General features: G+C 33.9%; 2 protein-coding genes and 1 pseudogene across 2 annotated transcripts; 2 read left to right on the top strand and 1 right to left on the bottom strand.

The window, feature by feature from the left end:
* Window positions 1–1,211: 1,211 nt before the first annotated feature.
* On the bottom strand, window positions 1,212–4,409 carry LOC107406202 (transcription initiation factor IIB-2). Its single transcript, XM_016013306.4, has 7 exons — window positions 3,772–4,409; window positions 2,927–2,951; window positions 2,558–2,687; window positions 2,140–2,270; window positions 1,898–1,986; window positions 1,536–1,612; window positions 1,212–1,452 (listed from the first exon to the last, which is right to left on the bottom strand). Exons 1-7 carry the CDS (start codon window positions 4,092–4,094, stop codon window positions 1,319–1,321), a joined length of 909 nt encoding a protein of 302 aa, XP_015868792.3. The 5' UTR covers window positions 4,095–4,409; the 3' UTR covers window positions 1,212–1,318.
* Window positions 4,410–6,927: 2,518 nt separating this feature from the next.
* Window positions 6,928–9,073, top strand: LOC107418495 (AAA-ATPase ASD, mitochondrial). Its single transcript, XM_016027190.4, has one exon. The coding sequence runs from the start codon at window positions 7,349–7,351 to the stop codon at window positions 8,870–8,872; it is 1,524 nt and encodes a 507-aa protein (XP_015882676.4). The 5' UTR covers window positions 6,928–7,348; the 3' UTR covers window positions 8,873–9,073.
* Window positions 9,074–13,355: 4,282 nt separating this feature from the next.
* On the top strand, window positions 13,356–14,587 carry LOC132800723 (AAA-ATPase At3g28580-like; annotated as a pseudogene).
* Window positions 14,588–23,200: the final 8,613 nt, after the last annotated feature.

Here is a 23,200-nt window from a genome sequence, read left to right as displayed (position 1 = left end):
GTTTCTTTTCAGCTGCCGGCATTATTTCATATATAAATAAGTCCAATCCATGTTGGACAATCTTTAGTGAGCTTCAATGAGATGGATATTAGACGTTGTAATTAGAGAAATTTTATTCTTTGTAACAACTACATGCTCCATTTTTTGTTTTTTGGTTTCAATTGCATAGTCTTTGATACTACCAATTTTGAGTTGACATCCAATTTAGGGTTTGTGTTATGTGTTGGGACGGTATAATAATGGGAAAAAGTATTTTATGTAACCAATATGTGAGTTAATACATGGAAATGCATATAAGCAACTACCATAATTAATACGAAGAAATGAAAATATATTCACTTGTTATTATTGTTATTTATTTTTTTATAAAAATGTTTTCCACTCCTGACTGTTGAGATGATAATGAACTGGGAAATGAAATGTACTAATTTTTTAATCTTCGTCTTTCTTTTTCTCTTCCTTCTCCATCTTCCTTTTCCTCAAAGTTTATGCTACCCTATGAAATTTTTAATAAATATTAGAGAATATATAAAACGACAAATTCATATGTTAGTGGCTTAAGGTTGATGAATTCTATGAATTATTCTGCTATCAGATAAAATAATTAATTATTGTTATTGTTGTTGTTGTTGTTTTGCCATTGAAATATTTTTTTATTAATTGTCTGAAACTACAGAGTTGAAGGGAAGAAAAAAAAAAAAAAAAAAAAAAAGGACAAAACCCCACTATCCCCAGCTAATTTCCCTAGCCACACTTGATACTCCTTTCTCAATGCCAGTTAAAATATAGAAGTTTTATGCAAAATACAATGATCACAGTCAATGATAAATAAATAAATTTAATAATTAAGTTCGCTAAAAGCTGATTGTATTCCATGTTGTAACTAAATGCAAAGGTAAAACAGTCTTCAAAAGCAGTTTCTGTTGCCATAATATAAAACTTCAGTTCAACAACACCACCAGAAGGCTTTTTGAATCAAAAAGACTCAAAACCATCCCATATATTTTTCATTCATTTTGATTTTGGAGGGTGTGCTTATGTTGTGCTCACATAATTTCAAAGTTTTGGCCCAAAACAAGATTAATGGCTGCAGGGTGTTGGACCATTGGAGCAGATACACACAGATATAGTTCCTTCATCTATAACTTCCTATTGACACAAACAAGAAGGTATATATACCTTAACTATTCTATTTACATGAGAATAAAAAAGAAGGGATAAAAGATTTTTTAAAACTATCATTGTCTAGATGAGAAATACAGCAAAATGTTATGAATTAAATTGTCCATATAGTATAATGTTATAGCCTTTCGACGATTTAGGGGCCAAATTGATTCTTGATATCTTCCTCCATAGCAAACCAGCTTGGGATTAACCAGGTTAGATGAGGATAAAGATCCTTGTAGGAACTCTTGATGGTCCCTTCGGCCACTCTGGTCACAATTGAAATATCTGCTTCAAACAATGGAAATTTATTATTTATAACTGTGTTTTGAAAGAGACAATGGCAATCATGATTCTCAGGTTCTCTTAACCTTTCAGAGGCTTTTTGTCGTTTGATAGTTGAGTTATGATGTAAATAACAGCTGCTGCCACTGATATTGGGCTCCTCCTGAAAAAGGTTACAGAAAAACAGATAAAGAAACAAATAATTTGGTAGTTGGTACCATAAACAAAATTGATACTCATGAAAAGCATGAAATGTCTATGATACTAAGAATGCAAAAACAAAGACAATCAAACTATGTGGTGGTGTGAGAAGCACCCAATACATCTGTAAAGTGCGCTTGGGCCATTGTTAATTACTTCTTCATTACTATGGAATAGTAGATACATAAGGGAAAAAATAAAAAACTTCAATTTTCCATTCCGTTGTATAATCAAAATAAAAACTAACCTTATGTCAAGCTCCTCAGATTTCTGCACTGTTTCTTGAGCAGCCATAACTTCTTGATTTGTCATTCCAAGATTGGAACAGAACCGCCTCTACAGGTTGAAAATGGAAACTATGTATTCATGCTAAAGCATCATGACCAACACAATGTGACACAGTTACATGTAAATAAGAAAACGCCACTGATACTGTATATGTCGTCAGGTGAACGAGGAAAATAAGTTCTAACAGATTAGAAAACTCACCATATAGTCCCCAGCATGAATGGTTCTCATTCCTACTGATTTACCATTCGCAATCTCCATATGCTTCAAGATGAATTCCCTTGCACGGCCAAAATCTTTCTTGGTGGCTCCATTGATTATTGAACATATTTCTAATTCAAATAAGATGTATAATTCATATGTAACATGGTGTGTAAATATATATATATATATATATATATACACACGTATATGTACTTCTTTTGATAAATTGGGTAGGGAATAAATTGGGTAGGGAGATTTAATTACTAGGCTCTACCGAACCTAGGATGTAGGAATTATCATGAGTGGTTATTGCCGATCGGGCTGTCCTAAAGATACATCTATGACATTGTTGAGTGCATGGACAAAACACACACAAAAGTGATCACAAGACAACTAATACCAAATGAATCTCTACCTTTCACAGTACGGGGCTTATTTTCTTGTCGACATGCAATGTAGAGGCAAGCAGCCAAAACTGCTTCTTGATTTCGGGATCTAAGACATTTTTGATCTTCCATCTTCTCATACATTTCATAGGCTCGATCCTTGAGATTGGGAATCATCAGAAAATGAAACAGATTAATCCTTGAGATAGGAATCATCTACGTATAGTGCCAAAAACACTTTTAAAAGTAGAAACAGTTAGCAACTTACTAGCAATCCACAAGCATAAAATGTCATGAATATGAGAGCATATAGAAAAATCCTAAATACTTATTTTTATTTTTGAGGAACTAAGTATGATACAACAAAACTTAGATGAGTGAGAGTAACTGTTATGTACCTTAATGGTTGTGACGAGTCCCAACCTGAAACATCCAGGAATTGCATAAGTTACATGTGCAATTGACACTTTTTCTGATATTGTAATATGCTAAACATAAATAAGCCAACACAAAAATTTCCTTAAAAAAAATAAAAAATTCCAAAATACATGATCATATATGTTTATTTACTGAGAGACATATTCTTCCTTTGGTGGCACCTTAAATTTGGAAAGCATTAAATAAACTTTCATAAAGCGACCATTTAATTCATACAGTAAATTTTCGATTTCGAATTAACACATGTATCTCCATATTAATAATAATAATAAAAAAAAAAATTCCTACCATAAATTCATGTCTACAATGGTCAATTCCCATGTACGAACAAAAGTTCAGAATATCATGGAATCCATTTTCAAACATTGTTAATAATACTCTAAAATGATAAATCATTAAAAAATGAGCATTTACAGTAATTTCTCTTCATCCTGATTGCTCGAGTCCACTATTTTTAGTTGTAAATGTGAGTGGCTTACACTGATTTAGCAAAAACAATCATTTCACAAAATGAGATATCCAGCAAATTCAATAAATCATTTTGAGCTAAATGTCCATATCCATTTACCATTCCTTCATAAAAAAATTGATTCCCACCATTTCTCTACACAAAAAAGAGAAAATCGCAAAAGGTAAACACACACACACACACACACACACACACGCGCGCACACACAAAAATTCCAAACTTTTTCAGTTTCACTTTTTCCTTCAAACCCACGTACACTAACAAACAAAGAACATGACAGATGTAAGAAATCTTTTTTGAAAAAAAAAAAAAAGAAAAAAGAAAAAAAATGAAAACCTATCAGCCATGGCGGTGATGGAACCGAAGGCGTCCACAAGGTGACGCTCACGGTTCTGCCATTTCCCGACCGACGGAGGCTGATCGGAGGGAGTTCCGGCGGTAGGTTTGGCAATGGCGGTGGAGAGACTGCCGAGGGTACCGGGGACGACAGGAACGGGGTGATCGTTACCGGAGTTGTCGTTGGTGGTGGTGGTGGAGGGAGTGTGGAGGAGGATGAGACCGCATTCGGAGCAGGTGGTGGTGTCGCCGGCGGAGTGGTCCAACACCAACTCAGTGGGTCTGTTGCAGTTTCGGCATGGCAAATCCGTCATTTCATTCATATTGATGATGATTGATGATGATGATGGACCCCACCAACCCACCCCCGCCAAAACTCTCTGTCTCTGACTGTCTCTGTTTTCTGTTTCTGGAATTTCAGGTGGCTTTCAATTCTTGTTTTTATAATTTATTGAATTATATTTTATTTTTGTCGGATGGAATTCTTCATTTCTTGCCTACTTTTAGCGAATTAAGGGGCAATATGGTCATTTCATGAATTATCAGTTTTATATTATTGTTGTATTATGGGCCTGTTTGGTTGTTAGTAGTTCGTTTTTATGGGCCTGGTTTGCCCGCACCTTAACTATTTTGTTAATGGATTTTTTATTTATTTATTTTTTTGATCATAATTTGATAGCTATCTAAAATATAGAAAACGATGAATTTCTTTTTCATGGTTATAAATGTAAACTAAAAATTAATGAAAAAAAAATATATCAAATTAATAATGAACCAATGTGAGCATGTCATAATTTGTTTTTTGTTTTTTTTCCATCTTTAGATTAGATAGTACAATTATTGGACACAAAATTGGCACCAATAATTCATAAGATGGGTTATATAAAAAAGCTGCAAAAGAAGAATAGCATGATAAATTGATAATATTATAAATGTTAGAGAATAAGCAAAAGGTGCTCTTGATTAATATATGATAGCAAGGTAGAATTTAGAAACACAAATTCAGTACAAGTTTCTTGATATGATTTGCACAATGCTAAAATTATTGTAAGTTTAGAAGTTTTTGTTGGAGTAATAGTAACAAAGCTACTGTTCCTCATTGCAACATCCAAAAGTTTGAATCTTTATCCAAAACAAAAAGAAAATGTATAGTTTTTCTAGAAAGGAATATTAGTCAATGACTAAAGTTAGTTCCAATCCTCCCACCATATGATATGCTTATACTATTCTTTAAAAAGCTACAACCAATAATTTTGGTCAATAGTTTTTGACATATTGAGAAAGAGACTTGATCTTGACTTAAGGTAGCTTTATTTTCGGTTGTTCACTCGCTCTCATGAGTATATATTTCAATTCTTTAATATTTATAGTGAATTTAGCGAAGATTGACATCTTCTCATGCATTATTGTAAGCTCATCAACATCATCAACCTCATTTCTCACAAATACAAAACCTAAAAATGTTGACCCCAATTATTGCTCGAGACTTTGATAAACAATGTATTATAAAATATCACCTAATTATAATATTTTTTTTAAAAAAATAATTCAAATAATAATAATTACTACTGATATTAATCTAAATTTTCGATATGATTGGAGATAAAACTAAAAAAAGTATAATAATTTTTTAAAGTGATTACAAGAAGGACATTCCTTCTTATCCATGCAAATATAATTATCTTAAAAGAAGATTCATGCTTGCTTTGATTTGTACCTTGTTGGCAAAAGGGTAAACCTTGAATCCCCATTTTGGCATTGAATATTATCTAATATTATACTATACTATTTTTATGTTACTATTTGGATGTCAAACTTCGTAGTGTTGTAGTACTGGAACTAGACAGTATCTTACAAAATTGGAATGACAAATTCCCAACCCCATTTTTTCAAGTACAATTCAATATCAAATCCTTTATATAATTCATTGAACAAACTTACAGTACTAGTAGATTGGGAGCAATGATCAATTACCAACCAATTGACATGACCATCTATGACTTTATGGGCACTGCATTATTGCAAATATTCCTCTATGAATTATTTAGCCCAAAAAAAAAAAAACTCCATGAATCTTAAAACCAATATATATATATATATATATATATATATATTAAGACAAGGAATATGATAAAAGAATGTACTTAGGCAATCATAACCGCAAGGGCAAGTGAGTGACATATCCATGGCTGGACCGTTTCGTCATCTTCTTTAACCCACAGCAGATGAAAATGACCAATTCATGCCAAATGGTTTCCGCAACTTATGGTTCTTTCTGACATGACCTAATCCTTAGCACTTTATTGAAAAGTTCAGCTTTCCATACTAAAATGTCTTTTTGTTTTCTTTTTTTTTTCTTAAATAAACAAATGCTCAAATATAAAATAAAGATAAAAGAAACCTCAACCATATTGTAACCTCAACCATATTGCATGAGTACTTTATTGTAAATGGGAAAAACACGCGTATTCTCTGCAAAAAAAATTACGAATCAAAACAAAAGTTCTGACTCGATGATTAATACCTAATTGGTATTAACAAATGGATCATATTGATGGATATAGGGCATGGAATTTGATTCCCTTATCTGAATTTATTATAGAGTTTAAAATCTTAAAAAAAGGATTAGGTCTGGTCATATGTGTTAAAAAGTTTTCAAATTTCAATTTGAAGATTGGAAAGAAAGAGTGAAAACATGGTTTAGGAAACATATTGTTTTGTCAAAATGGAAACCAAAAGTAGTAACAAATACCCAATAAAGGAAATGACAAACACTTGCATTATAGAATACAAAGGAGCCCACAAAAACCCCTTCGAGAGAATTTTGTCACTTTGTTTATGCAATCAATCTTTTTCTACAATCCAATCCAATGCGCAGAAATTCTGTGCAGCTGGTTCTGATACATACATCGGTTCCCACTTTTCTTTATTATGTGGAGGCCACGTGTCGAATGGATGGCCTTTTTTGAGCTTGGATTAGTCACCTTCCATGCGAGTTTTTTTTTTTTTTTGCCAAGCTTTTGGACCACCTTCCACGTCGTCCCCACCAACCCAAAATTTTCAGCCCACAAAACAATGGCTACCAGGTGTTCGCTTTAATTCCTCTTTACATTAATAAAAATATGATTAAATTTAGTCCTACTAACTTTATTTTCTCTTCTCTTTAGGAGGATTAGTCTTTTACGCTTTTTTCTTGGTTGGGATTTTATGTATGTTTTTCCTGTTTGGGATTTTATGTATGTTTTTCCTTTCTTTTTGGGTTTTACTTTCTATTTCATAAAGAATTTATATATACATACATATATATATATATATATACACAAACACACACGCGCACATATAATTTTGCGTGGTTTGTGTGGCTCGCTTATAAACTTCATTCTTCCCTTATTCTCTACCTACTCTAGCTTCTCTTTTCCCTTCACGTTGATTTGAAAAACACCCAAAAAGCCATGAAAAAAGCCTTGCTTTTGGCTTAAGAAAATACACCAAAAAGAGCCCCCCCCCCCCCCCCCAAAAAAAAAAAAAAAAAAAAAAAAACCCCCCATCAAGCTCCAAAAAAAAAAAAAAAAAAAAAATGGTGCCTGCAACAATGGCCGAGATGTGGACGACTATGGGTTCCACCATAGCCAGTTTCATGTTCATTTGGGCTATAGTCCGCCAGTATTGTCCTTATGAGATCCGCCGCTTCTTTGAGAAATACACTCACAGGTTCATGGGCTATTTCTATCCTTACATTCGAATTTCCATCCATGAATTCTCAGGTGACAGGCTCAAGCGCAGTGAAGCTTATGCTGCTGTTGAAGCCTATCTCAGTTCCAACACATCCAAGAGCGCAAAGAGACTGAAAGCAGAGATGGGTAAAGACAGCAGGAACTTGGTTTTGAGTATGGAAGAGTACGAGAGAGTGACTGATGAATTTCAAGGTGCAAAAGTGTGGTGGGTTTTGAACAAAGCTTTGTCTCCTTCAAGATCAATGTCAATGACTTACTATCCAGAGCAGGAGAAGAAGTTTTACAAGCTCACATTCCACAGAAAGTACAGAGAAATGATCACAGCTACGTATCTGGAGCATGTTCTGAGGGAAGGGAGGGAGATTAGGCTGAGAAACAGGCAGAGGAAGCTTTATACAAACAGTCCAGGTTATAAATGGCCAAGTTACAAGCAGACCATGTGGAGTCACATTGTGTTTGAACACCCTGCAACTTTTGAAACAATGGCATTGGAACCAGAGAAGAAGCAGGAGATCATTGAAGATTTGTTGACATTTAGCAAGAGCAAAGATTTCTATGCAAGGATTGGGAAAGCTTGGAAAAGAGGGTATCTACTTTATGGGCCACCAGGCACAGGGAAATCAACCATGATTGCTGCAATGGCTAATCTGCTGAGCTATGATGTTTATGATCTTGAACTCACTGCCGTGAAGGACAACACAGAGCTCAGAAAGCTTTTGATTGAGACGACCTGTAAGTCTATAATTGTGATAGAGGATATTGATTGCTCACTTGATCTTACAGGTCAGAGGAACAAGAAATCAGAGAAATCTGGTGCTGAAGTTGAGAACAAGTCCAACAAAGAAAGGAAAGAACCAAAAGAAGAAGGGAATAGCAGCAGCAGAGTGACACTTTCAGGGCTGTTGAATTTCATTGATGGGCTTTGGTCTTCTTGTGGGGGTGAGAGGCTGATTGTTTTTACCACCAATTATGTGGAGAAATTGGACCCAGCACTGATAAGAAGGGGTAGGATGGACAAGCATATTGAGCTGTCTTATTGCAGTTTCAAAGGGTTCAAAGTTCTTGCTAAGAACTACTTGAACCTTGAGAATCATCAAATGTTTGATACAGTTGAAAAGTTGATTGGGGAGATTAAGGTCACTCCTGCTGATGTTGCAGAGAATCTCATGCCCAAATCCCCACTGGATGATCCTGAGAAGTGTCTAGCAAACTTGATTCAAGCTCTTGAAGAAGCCAAGGAAGAACAGGAAGAAGCAGAAGCTGCTAAGGAGATGGATGAAGAATCATCCAAAGAGAATGAGCCAACCAAAGAAGATGCTACAGAGCCACCACAGGTTAACAAGGAGATTGAAAAACCAGATACATGAGTTAAAGAGTTTTATCCTATAGTTCTATTCTACTTGAGAATTTTCCTAATTATTAAGAGGAAGTTCCTGCTTGATGTGGTTAATTATATCGCAGAGGGAGTATGTCTTTTTTATTTTTTTCTTTTTTAATAATATATGTAAAAACTCCATATTAGAGAGCTATTTGAGCTTAATGTTATCAAATTATAGTTACTGCCTAAATGGAATTCTGATAGAACAGAGTGCAATAGAATCCACTAGTAGTTATTTTTTAAGCTCATTGGTGTAGTTTACTATTTGCTTAATTCTATTGTTTTCTTAGGAAAGTAGAAGAAGTGATTGGATAGTTATATGTCCTATCTAAATGTTACTAGAATAATACATACTGCTAATAAAATATTAACCTGAAAATCTCATAGGGAATTACTCAAAAGACACATTTTTTAACCCTACCCGTTTTAGTATACAAGTAGGCCAAAGAATAATGAATCTTAAATAATGCAAATCTAAAAATAATGTATCCTTGTCATAGTTGAACATGACAAAGAAACTTTCTTTATGCTTTTGTTTGAATTTGGTCTTATCTAAATTCAATAGTGAAACTCATGCCTCTTTTACTCCTTTCTTTTTCAAAGTATTTTAAAGCTTTTTTTTGTTGTGACAATTTGGTAGATGTTTCTCAAAAAATACACTTTATTAGTTTTGGTTTTAATCTTTTATCGAGACCTAAAGATTTTCCAAAATAGTGTGAAACATTTTAGAAATTGTTTTTGAGCCTCAAAGCCATAATAGCATTTCAGAAGTAGAATTTGTTAGATTAAAGGAATCCACCTAACCTCTTATAGAATCCATGTATGGTGGTTGAAAGGTAAAAACTTAAAGGTACTAACAAACTATTCACCAAAGTAAATAAATAAATACAACCAAATTGAAGTAGGTACAATGCAAGTGAAATGAGAGGTTACAAAAAAGGGCTTCCAAAAAAAAAAAAGAAAAAAAAAGAAAAAAAAAAAAAGCAGGTTGTCCTCCGATCTCTATGTATAATAATGTACTGAATAAAACATCAATGGGTAGAGGACTTGGTCCACGTGAGAGACCTTGAATTAGAGGCAGATCATTTTGTCTTCTTCTTTCTCCTCCAAAAAGAGGTGACCAACTAATCCTTATCAATGAGGTTTGCACGGATTGGTGCTCTGTCCACAACATTCATCAACTAGTGTGCTATTGATCTTCTATTATTCTCAACGAAAATAGAATATTATCATTATAATAATTTTATATTATATATATATATATATATATATATGCTGGTTAGTTTAGCTCCAATTCTTTTCTAATAAATTTGACCAAAACTTTGATTAAAAAAAAAAATTGACCAAGCCTGCCAAATAAAGTTATTTTTGTACTAATAATTTCATCAAATTCATTAGTTAAAAAATCATGTTTGAACTAAAACTGATAAAAAAATCAAAACTGACGTAGCCTAGGGATAATTAAAATGACACTAACCTAAGAAAATAAGTGTGAACATTGGTTACATACCATCTTGAAAACGTAAATGGAAAAAAAGTACTAAAATTAATTTATTGATGATTCACATTTTGATTATAAATTAATTTTCGAAACCGATTGGATTTCATGAAATTATATATAAACTTTTTTAAAAGTAAGATGAGGATGAAGGCAGAGATATGAAATTCAAGCTATATATATTTATCATTTTTGTTGTTTTTCTCTGTTTATATCCGATTTGGTGGTAAGATGACAACCTTTCTGAAAAAAGTATCCTATATTTTAATGTACCACCTTTCTGCTTTATGTACGAGTTTAACTTTAGAAAATAATATTCAAATATATAATGATCGCTCTTCAATTTTATTGTTTTAATATGAGCATCTCTAAAATTGTTCTTTAAAATAAAGAATAAATTTTTTATTATAAAAGTTTTTTTTTTAAATTTTTTTATTTAGTGAATTTTTAAAAAATTCTTCAACAACATGTTTTTATTTATGCTTTCAAATTTTATTTGTCCTCTAAATATTTATTACTTTATTTATTATTTTTTTTAATTTTTAATTTTATAAATTATCTATTAAATATTATAATAGTAGAATAGAAACATATATTGTATTAAATTATATTAATATAATATTAAAATAAAGAATGAATTTGATTTTTTATATTTAAAGAATCAAATTAATTTTTTTATTTTAAAAACTCAAAATAAAAAATACTTTAAAGTTCTTTTTAACTTTAAAGGATTGCCTTTTTAGAATAAAAAAAAAAGTCATACATTTAAATAGTTTCTTAGAACTGTTTTAAGATATTATATTTTCAATAATTTCCATGACAAAAAGATAATAAAAAAAATAAAATATTAAGGCATTTTGAAGAATGAACTTGGTTCGTCCGAATTGACTTCATATTTATAAACTCTAATTAATTAAACAGCACTTCTTTTTTAGGGTAAAAAAAAAGAACAAATGAAAAAGCAAAAAGAAAATAACTTTAATTTGGCGATAATTTTTTTTGAATGGAATTATGGTGATCATTTACCAAGTATTATATCTGTATCTTTTAAGTCTGCAACTGTATGTCCATAAGCATAATAAGCATAATAGAGACACTGAGAGTAGTCTCTTAACAGCATATAATCTTTTCCATTTTTTTATTAATTGTTTTTGTAATTTGTTTGGTGATCAATTTACTTAAATCACCTTATTAAGTGCTTTTTTTTTTTTTTTCTTTTTTTGGGGTAAAACACCTTGTCAAGTGTTTGTTTTAAAAGATAAGCCATATATGACTAGTAAATGTCTACTATATTTATATATTTATAATGACAAAAAAAAAAAAAATTGTTTATCGAAATGAATCATTTTTAAAATAGTTTGAAATGATTTTCGATTTGGCCTTTCTTTTTCTTAAACTTGTAGTTAGGTGGGAAATTTTGTTATTATTTAAAACATAAACCAATTATATATAATTAAAGTAAAACTAAATAAAAATAACTTAAACTTTCCGAAAGGAGTAAGTGAATCCTTGAAGATAACCTAGTAACTTTAGTCCGAATCTCTGTCTCCAAGATTTTATTTTATTTTTTTTAAAGAAAAAAAAAAAACTTAATTTAGTGGAATTGGGCAGGCAGACAACAAATACCCAAGATCAACTTTAATATTAGGCAACCCAACAAAATTAAACTAAGCGGGGGTTTGTAATAAGGAAATTATTAAAAGAAGGAAACAAAAAAGAACAGAATAGAAACCCTCTTTTGGCCTTAAGTCATCTTCAAAAGCCAACATACACACGGCTGCCCACAACAAAAGTACAAGTTAAATCACAACATAATGTTTTATTTGTTATCATGGCTCATGTAATATCAGACTCTCTCTATGGTCAAATATCACATCACATTAAAATGCTTTCATTTTTTTTTATTTTTTATTTTTTAAATGTCACATAATACTTATCTTAACATTGTCAATTTATATCATAAGCTACAAAACCCATCTCCAACTCCCTATTTCACCAGACAGGTAAAAAACATATGTATATATTAACCAAGCCCTTTGTTATCAATCACAACTCATAAGTATCAAATGGACGTATAATAAATTGGAGAGGAGAGAAAGGGATTAGAGACACGAAAATATGAAGTTACAATTATAAAAAAGTCATTACTGTCTGCTTCAAAAGTCATTATATCAGGTACTACCATATAATTAACAAAAAATATGTCATTTACGGGGAACTTATTTCGTGGCACATTGCTTTGTAATCAAATTGGTAATAACGATTAGATTTTGAAATTGATCATATCTGGTGTTAAAATTTTCTAGTCTAATTTATTAGAAAAAAAAAAAAAGATACATTTTTTGTGACCAAATTGAACTGTAAATTACATATGATATATGTGACAATTGGAGGTTATATAACAAACTTGAATTTGGATCATTATTCCAAAAAGCAATTGTTTTACTTCCAAACAATAGCAATATTTCAAACACATTGAGCTTCCAAAGTTCTTGATTGTCTTTCCATATATAATAACTGGACTAAATATACCTTTCATGCCATGCAATTCTAGTCCACATTCCACGCACTCCAACCATTCAAATTTCATCCACAGAATTTACTCATGAAGCTATTCACCATTTATTATATCATCTTTCGCCTGGCTCTGTCGTTTAATTTTTTTGCTTATAAATACCAATCCACCGTTCACTCTCTTTTTCAGCCTAGCCAATTATAAATTTCTTTGTGCATGAATCATCTATATTCTTTTTCCTTCTCTCTTTCCTTTAATTTCCTCTAATTTCTCCCCTCCCCCGCCGCGCCCCCCCCCCCCCCCCCCCCCCAATGAATCATAAATCCCATATCACAGAAATCCTTCTCAATGGCCTGAGAAAATACAAAAACCAGTTGACCATCAGCTCAAGCTTCACAAACCAATCCATGAAAATGGCAAAAATGGCTCAGACATGGGGCACTACCGGCTCGACACTAGCAAGCTTCATGTTTGTTTGGGCTATCATTCGCCAATATTGTCATCTCCATATATGAGTTCACCGGCCATGATCGTCTGTCTTGAAGCGAAGCCTTTCGGCGGTAAAAGCTTAAAAAAATCTCCAATACCTCCATGACTGCAAACAGACTCAAAGCAGAGATGGAAACAGAGAGCAGCAGCTTGGTTTTGAGCATGGAAGAGCACGAAAAAGCCATGGACGAGTTCCGTGGCGCGAAAGTTTGTTGGGTTTTGAGAAAAGCTGCATCATCATCATCATCATCATCGAGATTGATACATGGAAATGAGAGGAAGATTTATTATAAGTTCGTTCCCAAGTTTCATAGACTTCACAGGGAGATAATAGTAAATTCGTGTTTGGATTTCGAGGTGAAGAAAGGGAATGAAATTAGATTGGGAAACAGACAGAGGAAGCTTTATACCAATTTCAGGGGCTACAAATTGCATAGCAACAAACCAACTATGTGGAGTCACATTGGCTTCGAACACCCTGCGAGCTTCGAAACAATGGCAATGGAGGCCGAGAAGAAGAAGGAGATCATTGAAGATTTATTGCCTTTCAGGAATGGAAAAGAATTCTATGTGAGAATTGGAAAAGCTTGGAAAAGGGGTTACTTGCTTTATAGGCAACATGGGGCATGGAAATCCACCGTGGTTGCTGCAATGGCTATGCTGCTTAGCTATGATGTTTATGACCTCGAACTCACAGCCGTGAAAGATAATACAGAGCTAAGGAAGCTTTTGATTGAAACCACGGGGAAATCGACAATAGTGATCGAAGATATCGATTGCTCACTCGATCTTTCAGGACAGAGGAAAAAGAAAGCAGGGGAGGAAAGTTGTTTGGATGATGAGAATTATAACAAGCCCAACAGAGAAAGCAACGTGACGCTTTCAGGGTTGTTGAACTTCATTGATGGATTATGGGCTTCTTATGTAGGTGAGAGGATCATAGCTTTTACTATGAATTACGTGGAAAAGCTCGATTCGGCACTGATAAGAAGGGGTCGGATGGACAAGCATATTGAGAGTGCTTGCCAAGAACTATTTGAAACTTGAAACTCATCAAATGTTTGATAAAATTGATGAGGTAGACCAAGATAAACCCTGCAGATGTTGCAGAGAATTTGATGCCTAAGTCCCTTGAGGATGATCCGGAGAAATGTCTTTCAAACTTGATAAAAGCTATGGAAGAAAATGGAAGCCATAGCTAGCAGCTGGTCAGCCACAAAATAACAAGAATGATATTCAATTGATGGTTAAGTGTGTGTTTTTTTTTTTTTTTTATAATTTTTTTTTATTTTATAAAATATCTTTTAATTATATAACTTTGAATTAGAGTTTACAATTAAATAATAAGCTTCTATTAATTATCTCCAATATAATTATTTTGGTGTTTTAATTGTAATTATATACACACACACACACACACACACACACATATATATATATATATATATATTTTAAGCTAGTCCAGATTTATTATGTAACCTTGTTTTAATTTGTTCGCGTTTGGTAATAACTTCTAGGAAGATTGGAGTTTAACACATCTCATGCCTTTCAAACTTCTAAACAATAACTATCAAAATTGCGTGTGTCAAAAATATGTATGGTATGATTAAATACCATTTAAAAAAAATCAGTTTTAATAAACGTTATTGAAAATTGAATTATGTATCTTTTTTTTACATTTTTAATAAAAATGAAAACAAAACCAAAGAAAAAATGCCGGAAAATTTAGTAGCCCATTTTTCTTAACTTTTTAACCCCAGAGAAGTGTCTTTCATACTTGATAAAAGCCATGGAAGATGCAAAAGAAAGAGAAAGAAGCATCCGCAAAAGAGAATGAGTCAAAGCAGGCAATAGATGTCAAAGACATTGAAGAAACTCAGTAATAAACCAGTGTATATGGTATTAGGAAAAAAACCAAATTGATTGCTGATTAAAGACAATACACCAATGACCAAGTCCAATATAAACATATATATACACAGAGTTGAACTACCTCATTAGAATATATCCTTTATTTATATGTTTGTTTATTTTTTTTTCACATCTTAACAATAACCTATACATCAAGTTTCAGTGTTTTGGATATAGAAAAAGCTTTGCCACACTGACTAATCCAATTTGTTTATATGTCAATCTGTTTTCTTTTTCTTTCTTTTTAAAAAGCCATCTAAATTCTAAAATAAATAACTTGGAGAATAATCAAGAAAGAGAGGAAGAACCTCATGCCCATAAGTTCTCAGAAGATGATGATCCAGAGACATGATCTTTCAATTGGCTCATGAAAAAATTAAGCAAGAAGCTGCTTCTAGTAAGCTAGCTAATTATAGCCAATCATAAGGCATAAAAGCCATCCAAGGATTCAAAATCCATGGAAAAAGAAGCAGCTATGCGAAAAGAAAAAGGCTGTGGATGACAAGGAACACAAAAAGAGAAATGATTTTTTAGAAATATTATAATTATTATATTCTTTGATATAAGGCCAAATTTTAATACATAATAAAAAGAATATGAACGTTACAGTGAAAAATGACTTAAATTTGGTTTTTTATAAGTCAAAAACTGACTTAAATGGTGAACTTTTAGTTTAGCTTCAATACCACCTTTTTTTTTTTTTCAATAAAAAAAATATAGATAAAATTATTAACATCCTAACAATTGATGTTAGTCATCCAGTTTTAAATAATTTATTACCTCAATTGATTTCTTCTAGGAAAATAATATTTCTCTGTAATCTTAATGGCTTATGTGTCTAAGCACTAAAGATTAAAAAGAATGTTTTAAATTTACTTTACTCTGCCTTTCTTGTACCATAAGAAAACAATTTACTCCTATAAGAAGGTAAAACAATTCAAAACACTTTCTTCTTCTCAAGTACTTTGGTAATTATAAGCATCCAAATCTACCATTTTTCTATATCATTATTTATTTATTTATTTTGATGAACCACTCCTTGTTATCTCTTTTCCTCTCTCTGATGAACTATACCATCCATGCAACCTTGCCCATATCATGGGAAAAGACGGTAACAAGATGTCAAGAACCACACCAAAAGGAATGAAGATGGTTTCAGCAAGGTTGGCTCAGGCACGTACAACTGTGGGCTCCACTATTGCGAGCTTCATGTTCATTTATGGCGAGCGTCTCCCTTCCTTATAAACTTCACCATATAATTCAAAAGGATGCTCAAGGACTGCTTCAATAAATAAATAAATAAAAAAGACTAAGTGAAGCTTATGCTGCTTCGGAAGCCTACCTTATAGCTCAAATACGTCCAAAACCAGCAAGTGACTCGAAGCAGAGATGGAAACACAATAAAGCAACTTGAGTTTTGAGTATGGGTAATTGTGAGGAAGTGAGTGATGGATTCAGAATGCAAAACTTTGGTGGGTTTTTGAGCAAAGGTGTGCCATCAATATCTACGAATATGAAGCAGCGGTTCTATAAGCTAACATCTATAATCAGTAAGGGAATAGTTGTTGTAAAGAGTAATAGACGTGTTGTAAAATATGAGCATGTTTTGATTAATAGACTATATACAATATATATACTAAATACGACAAATCTAATGCGATTTACATTCCTAAGGTAGTGTCCTAAGAATAATTAAGGAAAGAATATTTAAATATCAATACAAATTTACAACAGAATTAGCAAGCCAGGATATTAAGAACCTAAAATTACTTATATTTTAACAGTAAGGGAGATTATATGGGTGTAGAACGCTTTTTGGTTGATGAATTAAGACATTTTTTGTCAGTGGCTGGCTGTTTTAATTGTTCTTACAGTCCTAGAGAGAGCATTAATAGAGCCAGACTTGAGCTAGCAGTATACTCTCTAACGTTTTCTGTATATGAGTTATGGTTAAAAGTGCCACCTGTGTGGTTATCTGTTTCAATAGTGCCTAAGTTGCTGCATATGGAGTTGCTGTCAGCTGACCAAGTCACTAGAATATTTGTTATGCTGTTAGCTGACCAAGTCTTTAGGATATTGTTATGATTTATGCTGTTATGCTGTTTTATTTGTTATGCTAGTTTCTTAGTGGCTAGAAATTAGTAAGCTGTTAGTCATGCCTTGTGTTTAGGAAATTTTTTTGTTTTTTTGTTAAATGTTAGCTCTATATAAAGAGCAATGCAGTGAATAAAAAAATATATTCTGGTCTTCAATTTTCTAGTGTCTTATAACAACAAATTGGTATCAGAGCATTTTCTTGAGGGATCTGTGAGCTGAGCCATCTTCTTGAGAGATCTATGAACTGAGTGAATCTAAACACAAACCCAGAAACACAAAAAGCCAAAGCCAGAACTTAAAAGACCAGAAACACAAACCAGAACCATAAAAACCTTCAAAATGGAAGCTGAAACAACATTCTCTCATGTTGTTCTACCAGTTTTTGATGGTGATAACTATCAAGCTTGGGCTATTAAAATGATGGTTCATCTTGAGGCATTAGATCTTTGGGAGGCTGTAGAGGAGGATTATGATGTTCCACCATTGCCAGCAAATCCAACAATGACACAACTGAAGGCTCACAAAGAGAGGAAGACAAAGAAGTCGAAAGCTAAAGCATGTCTATTCTCTGCTGTTTCAAGCACCATATTTACAAGAATTATGAATCTACAGTCAGCAAAGGCTATTTGGGATTATCTCAAGAATGAATACCAAGGGAACGAAAGAACAAAAAACATGTAGGTGCTTAACTTGATCAGGGAGTTTGAAATGCTAAAAATGAGGGAGATAGAAACCATCAAAGACTATTCTGACAAGTTGCTGGGCATAGTAAACAAGGTGAGGTTGCTCGGTAAGGATTTTTCTGATAAGCGAATTGTACAAAAAATTCTTGTGACTTTGCCTGAAAAGTATGAGTCTAAAATTTCTTCGTTAGAAGAATCTAAGGATTTGTCAAGTATATCCTTGGAAGAATTAGTAAATGCTTTGCAAGCCCAAGAGCAAAGGAGAATGATGAGAAAAGAAGAATCTGTAGAGAATGCTTTTCAAGCAAAGGCACAAAATTCAAGAGGAGGCAAAGACAAGAAGGACAACAAGAAGAAGAGCAGCATATCCATCTTGCCCATACTGAAGACTAACCATCCACAAAGGAAGTGTTGGTGGAGACCAGATGTCAAGTGCAGAAAATGTGGTTAGATTAGGCATGTGGAGAGAATCTGCAAGTCACAACAACATGAAGGAAAAGCAAATATTGTTGTTGAGCAACATCAAGAGGAGCAGCTATTTGTTGCAACTGGTTTTGCAGCCAGTAATAGCTCTAGTGTTTCTTGGCTGATTGATAGTGGTTACACACATCACATGGCTAATAATCTAGAGCTTTTCAAGGAAATCAACAAAACTGAAATTTCTAAAGTAAAAATTGGAAATGGGGAGTATATCTCAGTCAAAGGCAAAGTAATTGTGGCTTTAGAAAGCTTATCAGGTTTGAAGTATATTACTGATGTTTTATATGTGCCTGACATTGACCAAAACCTGCTTAGTGTTGGACGACTGATTGAGAAGGGCTTTAAAGTTATATTTGAAGACAAATGGTGCAGGATTAAAGATGTAAAAGGAAGAGATGCTTTTAAGGTGAAAATGAGAGCAAAAAGCTTTGCTCTAAATCTGATGGAGGGTGAGCAGATAGCCTTTTCAAGTAGTGCAAACAATGTGGAAGTGTGGCATAGAAGGCTTGGGCATTTCCACCATGCTGGACTTCTATACATGCAGAATCACAATATGGTAAAAGGAGTATCATTACTAGAAGACAAACTTTCTGATTGTGTGGCTTGTCAATATGGAGAGCAAATTAGAAGATCCTTTCCTCAAACTACATAGAGAGCAACATGCAAACTTCAACTGGTACATACAGATGTTGGAGGACCTCTAAAAACATCTTCCTTAAATAGCAGTAAATATTATATTATATTTATTAATGATTATACTAGATTCTGTTGGATTTATTTTCTTAAATTTAAATCCGAAGTTGCTAATGTTTTTTGGAAATATAAAACTTGGGTGGAGAATCAAAGTGGTTACAGGTTGCAAACAATCAGATCAGACAATGGAAATGAATACACTTGTGATAGTTTCAAAATTTTCTGTGATGAAGCAGACATTGAGCACCAGTTTAAAGCACCATATACTCCGGAGCAGAACGATGTAAGTGAAAGAAAAAATAGAAGTATTATGGAAATGACAAGGTGTTTGCGCATGAAAAGGAACTGCCAAAGAACTTGTGGGCAGAGGCCACAAATACTGCAGTTTATCTGTTAAATCGATTACCAACTAGAGTTCTACAAAAAAGAACTCCATTTGAAGCTTGGTTTGGTTACAAACCAGACCTACAATATTTAAGAACTTTTGGTTGTCTTTGTTTTGCTCATGTGCAATAGGTGAAAAGAGATAAACTCGATAAAAAAGCGGAACCGAGAGTTTTTATTGGATATAGTAAAGCATTCAAGGCTTACAAAATTTTCCAACCATAAAATGGAAAAATTCTTGTAAGTAGAGATGTCACATTTATGGAAGACAGACAATGGAACTAGGATGAGTCAGTAAAGGAGCAACAGTCTGAAATTCAACAAAATATGGATGATAACATAGATGATGAACCACTTAAAGGTCTAAGGTTATTATCTGATATTTATGAAAGATGTAATGCCGTGTTTGAGCCAACAGAGTTTAAAGAAGCAGAGAAGGATGACAAGTGGGTTGAAGCAATGAAAGAAGAGCTTAAGATTATTGAGAAGAATGGCACATGGGAGTTGGTGGATAGATGTCAGGACCCATCCATAATTCCTTCCCCGGAACCCTAGACAAGTCCTGATCCCAGGGAAACCCTACCGGACCCTCCAACGGAAAATCCGGCAGAGCCTCCCCTAAAGGATGGACTAACCACAAATTACCTGCACTGAAAACACACTTCAAAAAAACATTCCCTTTTTCCTCCCACAATACTACAAATGGTTCCACAAATTTCAGCACTTCAAATAACAACAGCAGCAACTAAGTGCATAAATAAAGAACAACTACACGTCTAATACAGTATACAGAGCATTATACAGATAAATGTGGAATTTATAAAATGACATATAAGGAAGCAATACAAGACAGAGAGGAAAAAAGGAAAGAAAAACTTCTTGAACCTTCGGCAACAAACTGAGACGTTGGGCTCGCCCCGGACAATCAATGTCTCCAACCTGGACCTAGGGGAACGGAATTTAAGAGTGTGAGATGCTAATTATCTCAGTGAGTGACCCTAACTACTGAACACCTTTAGTGATAATAAAATAATATTAATAGCAATCAAGGAATAGAACAATTACCAACAATTAATAAATAAATAATAATAACTGTTGAAAAATAATAATTTCCCTCAAAACTCTTACCAATCGCTCCGTTTGAAATGTTCCCTTTTTAAAACATTTTCGCAAAACCCAATGTACATACCTCCCGAAAACCAAGGGATTAAACCATTTGATAAACAATAATTAAATAAATACATACCCCAATATATAATTAAAATGTAATAAATTATAGTAAATAACTTTGAACACCTTTGGGGTTTAAAACATTATTTGCAATTTACACCGACGCACCACACCATATATCGGTGATGCTCTCCGATACCCAGCGTCCCGAGCACCGACTGGAGGGGGGTTAAAGAGAGAAACCTGCAACGGCACTTCGGCGTCCCAATAGTACCGCTGCTGAAACCATCAACCTGGCCAAGGAGGGGGGCGGCTGTGCGCAATAACAAACTTGCCTGCCCACTGTCCAATGGCAACTCACGGGTGAAGTAATAACCGCGCGCTAAACCATATAATACCTGCGCGCTACCACGTGTCCATACACCATACACCAGAACACCAATACTGTATGAGTGCGTCTAAAAATAAACATTATTAACCAACCGTACCGTTTTCCAAAATTACCGTGGGAAATACATTAAATTCTCACACTTACCATCCTATATATTTTTATTTAATAAACCGGTACGAAACATTGATAACAATAAACCATAATTTTCTCGAAATACGAAATGCAACCATAAAAATACCGCGGGCATAATTTATAAAATTTAAACAAATATTTTCATAAAATATTTAACCCAATTATGCCCGAAAAATTAATACTGAAACCACGTACAAATACTACCGAAATACACTTTGCTCATGCATAATAAATAAATTAAACCACAATATAACCATAATTAAATCACACCACATGAGCATAATTTAAATACCAATTTAAATACCAAATAAACATAATTAATTGCCCAAAATAATTTTTGAAGGTGGGTCACTCACCTGGAGCACGCAATTAAACCATGATCCACCATGGGATCAATTCCATGACTCACCCGTGCTCCTAAAACACAATTCACACACAGTCAAATAAATTAATATTTTAATCGGGTAAATAATACCCGGTACCTGGAGGGTCAAACACAAACGTTATTCAAAATAGGCGAATAATATACCGAATCGAAGCTTGAGCGACGAGGATTACAAATCCGGTCTCCATCGACCCCAATTCCGCCGGAGGTGGCCGGAATTTGATCGGAAAGCTTCGGCCGGTTTTCAATTCCTCGTATCTCGTAAACCGCTTCGAATTTTTGAGATTGGAGGCCATTTTTGAACTCAGAGGACCCAAAATAGGGGGAGAGGAGGTTTAATTCGGACTGGGCTGGTCGGAAAACACAAGAAAAGAGGAGAGAGAAATTTTTCCGGCCGACGGCTTCTCCGGCCCGATCGGCGCGCGTCCGGCGGCCGGTGACCGTGAAAATTGGCGGCTGAGCTCGTCTCCTCCCTCCGCTCGTCACTGGCCGGCGTGTGAGGACTATGGGTGGCTAGAATTTAAAAACACGGGAGAGAGAGAGACGACGGGAGGGAGAAAAAAAACTGTGCGTTTTGTCTCTGTCTTGGTCGGGCTCGGGGAAGAAGAAGGGAAGGAAGGGAAAGAAAGGAAGGGTGTTTTCCCACGTGGGGAAAAAAGAAAAAGAAAAAGAAAAGGAAAAGAAAAAGGAAAAGAATAAGAAAAAGAAAAAGGAAAATAAAAATAAAAAGAATTAAATAATTAAATAACAATATTATTATTTAAAATAATAATAAAATAATTTGATTTTAAACATGGTTGACATGTGGCATTTCACCATGGTGACACATAGTCACCTTCATTAAGTCACACGTGGCACCTCGTTACGCGTTTAAAAATAATATTAAAATAATATAGTATTTGAAAAACTCTACAGGTCCATAGCTTTCAAACCACATGTCCAAATCGGACGTGCCGCTAGTCTACGGACTCGTATCGACGAGCACTTCACAATCATGCATGAGTCAAAGCTCAACTTTGTATGAATAAAAAGTCAACTCCAGCACCCCTTGGACAGTTTGGACCTCAACTTGTTTTGCTCATAACTTTCAAACCGTAGCTCCGTTTTCAACGTGCTACCAGTCTACGAACTCGTGCCGTGTACTTCGTAACGGCACCTCAGTCAACCTAGAATTCCAACCGGGTCAAAAAGTCAACTTTTGACCTCTTGATCAACGGTCAACAGTCAACCTCGGTCAACGTGCAAAAATTCCGACATGGTTCGGGACGGGGTGTTACAATAGACCTCAATATAGAAAGGTCATTGGAGTCAAATGGGTTTACAGAACCAAATTTAATGCAAATGGTTTTGTAAATAAACATAAAGCCAGATTAGTTGTGAAAGGGTATAGTTAAGTGTTTAGGGTAGATTTTTTAGAAACCTTTGCTCTCGTAGCATGCTTGGATACAATCATAATGTTACTTGCTTTGGCTGCACAGAAGGGATGGAA

This window comes from Ziziphus jujuba, chromosome 2, assembly GCF_031755915.1.
Source record: "Ziziphus jujuba cultivar Dongzao chromosome 2, ASM3175591v1".
Taxonomy (NCBI): Eukaryota; Viridiplantae; Streptophyta; class Magnoliopsida; order Rosales; family Rhamnaceae; genus Ziziphus; species Ziziphus jujuba.
Note: the sequence above shows the minus strand (reverse complement) of the source record. Positions and strands in the feature narration are given on the sequence as shown.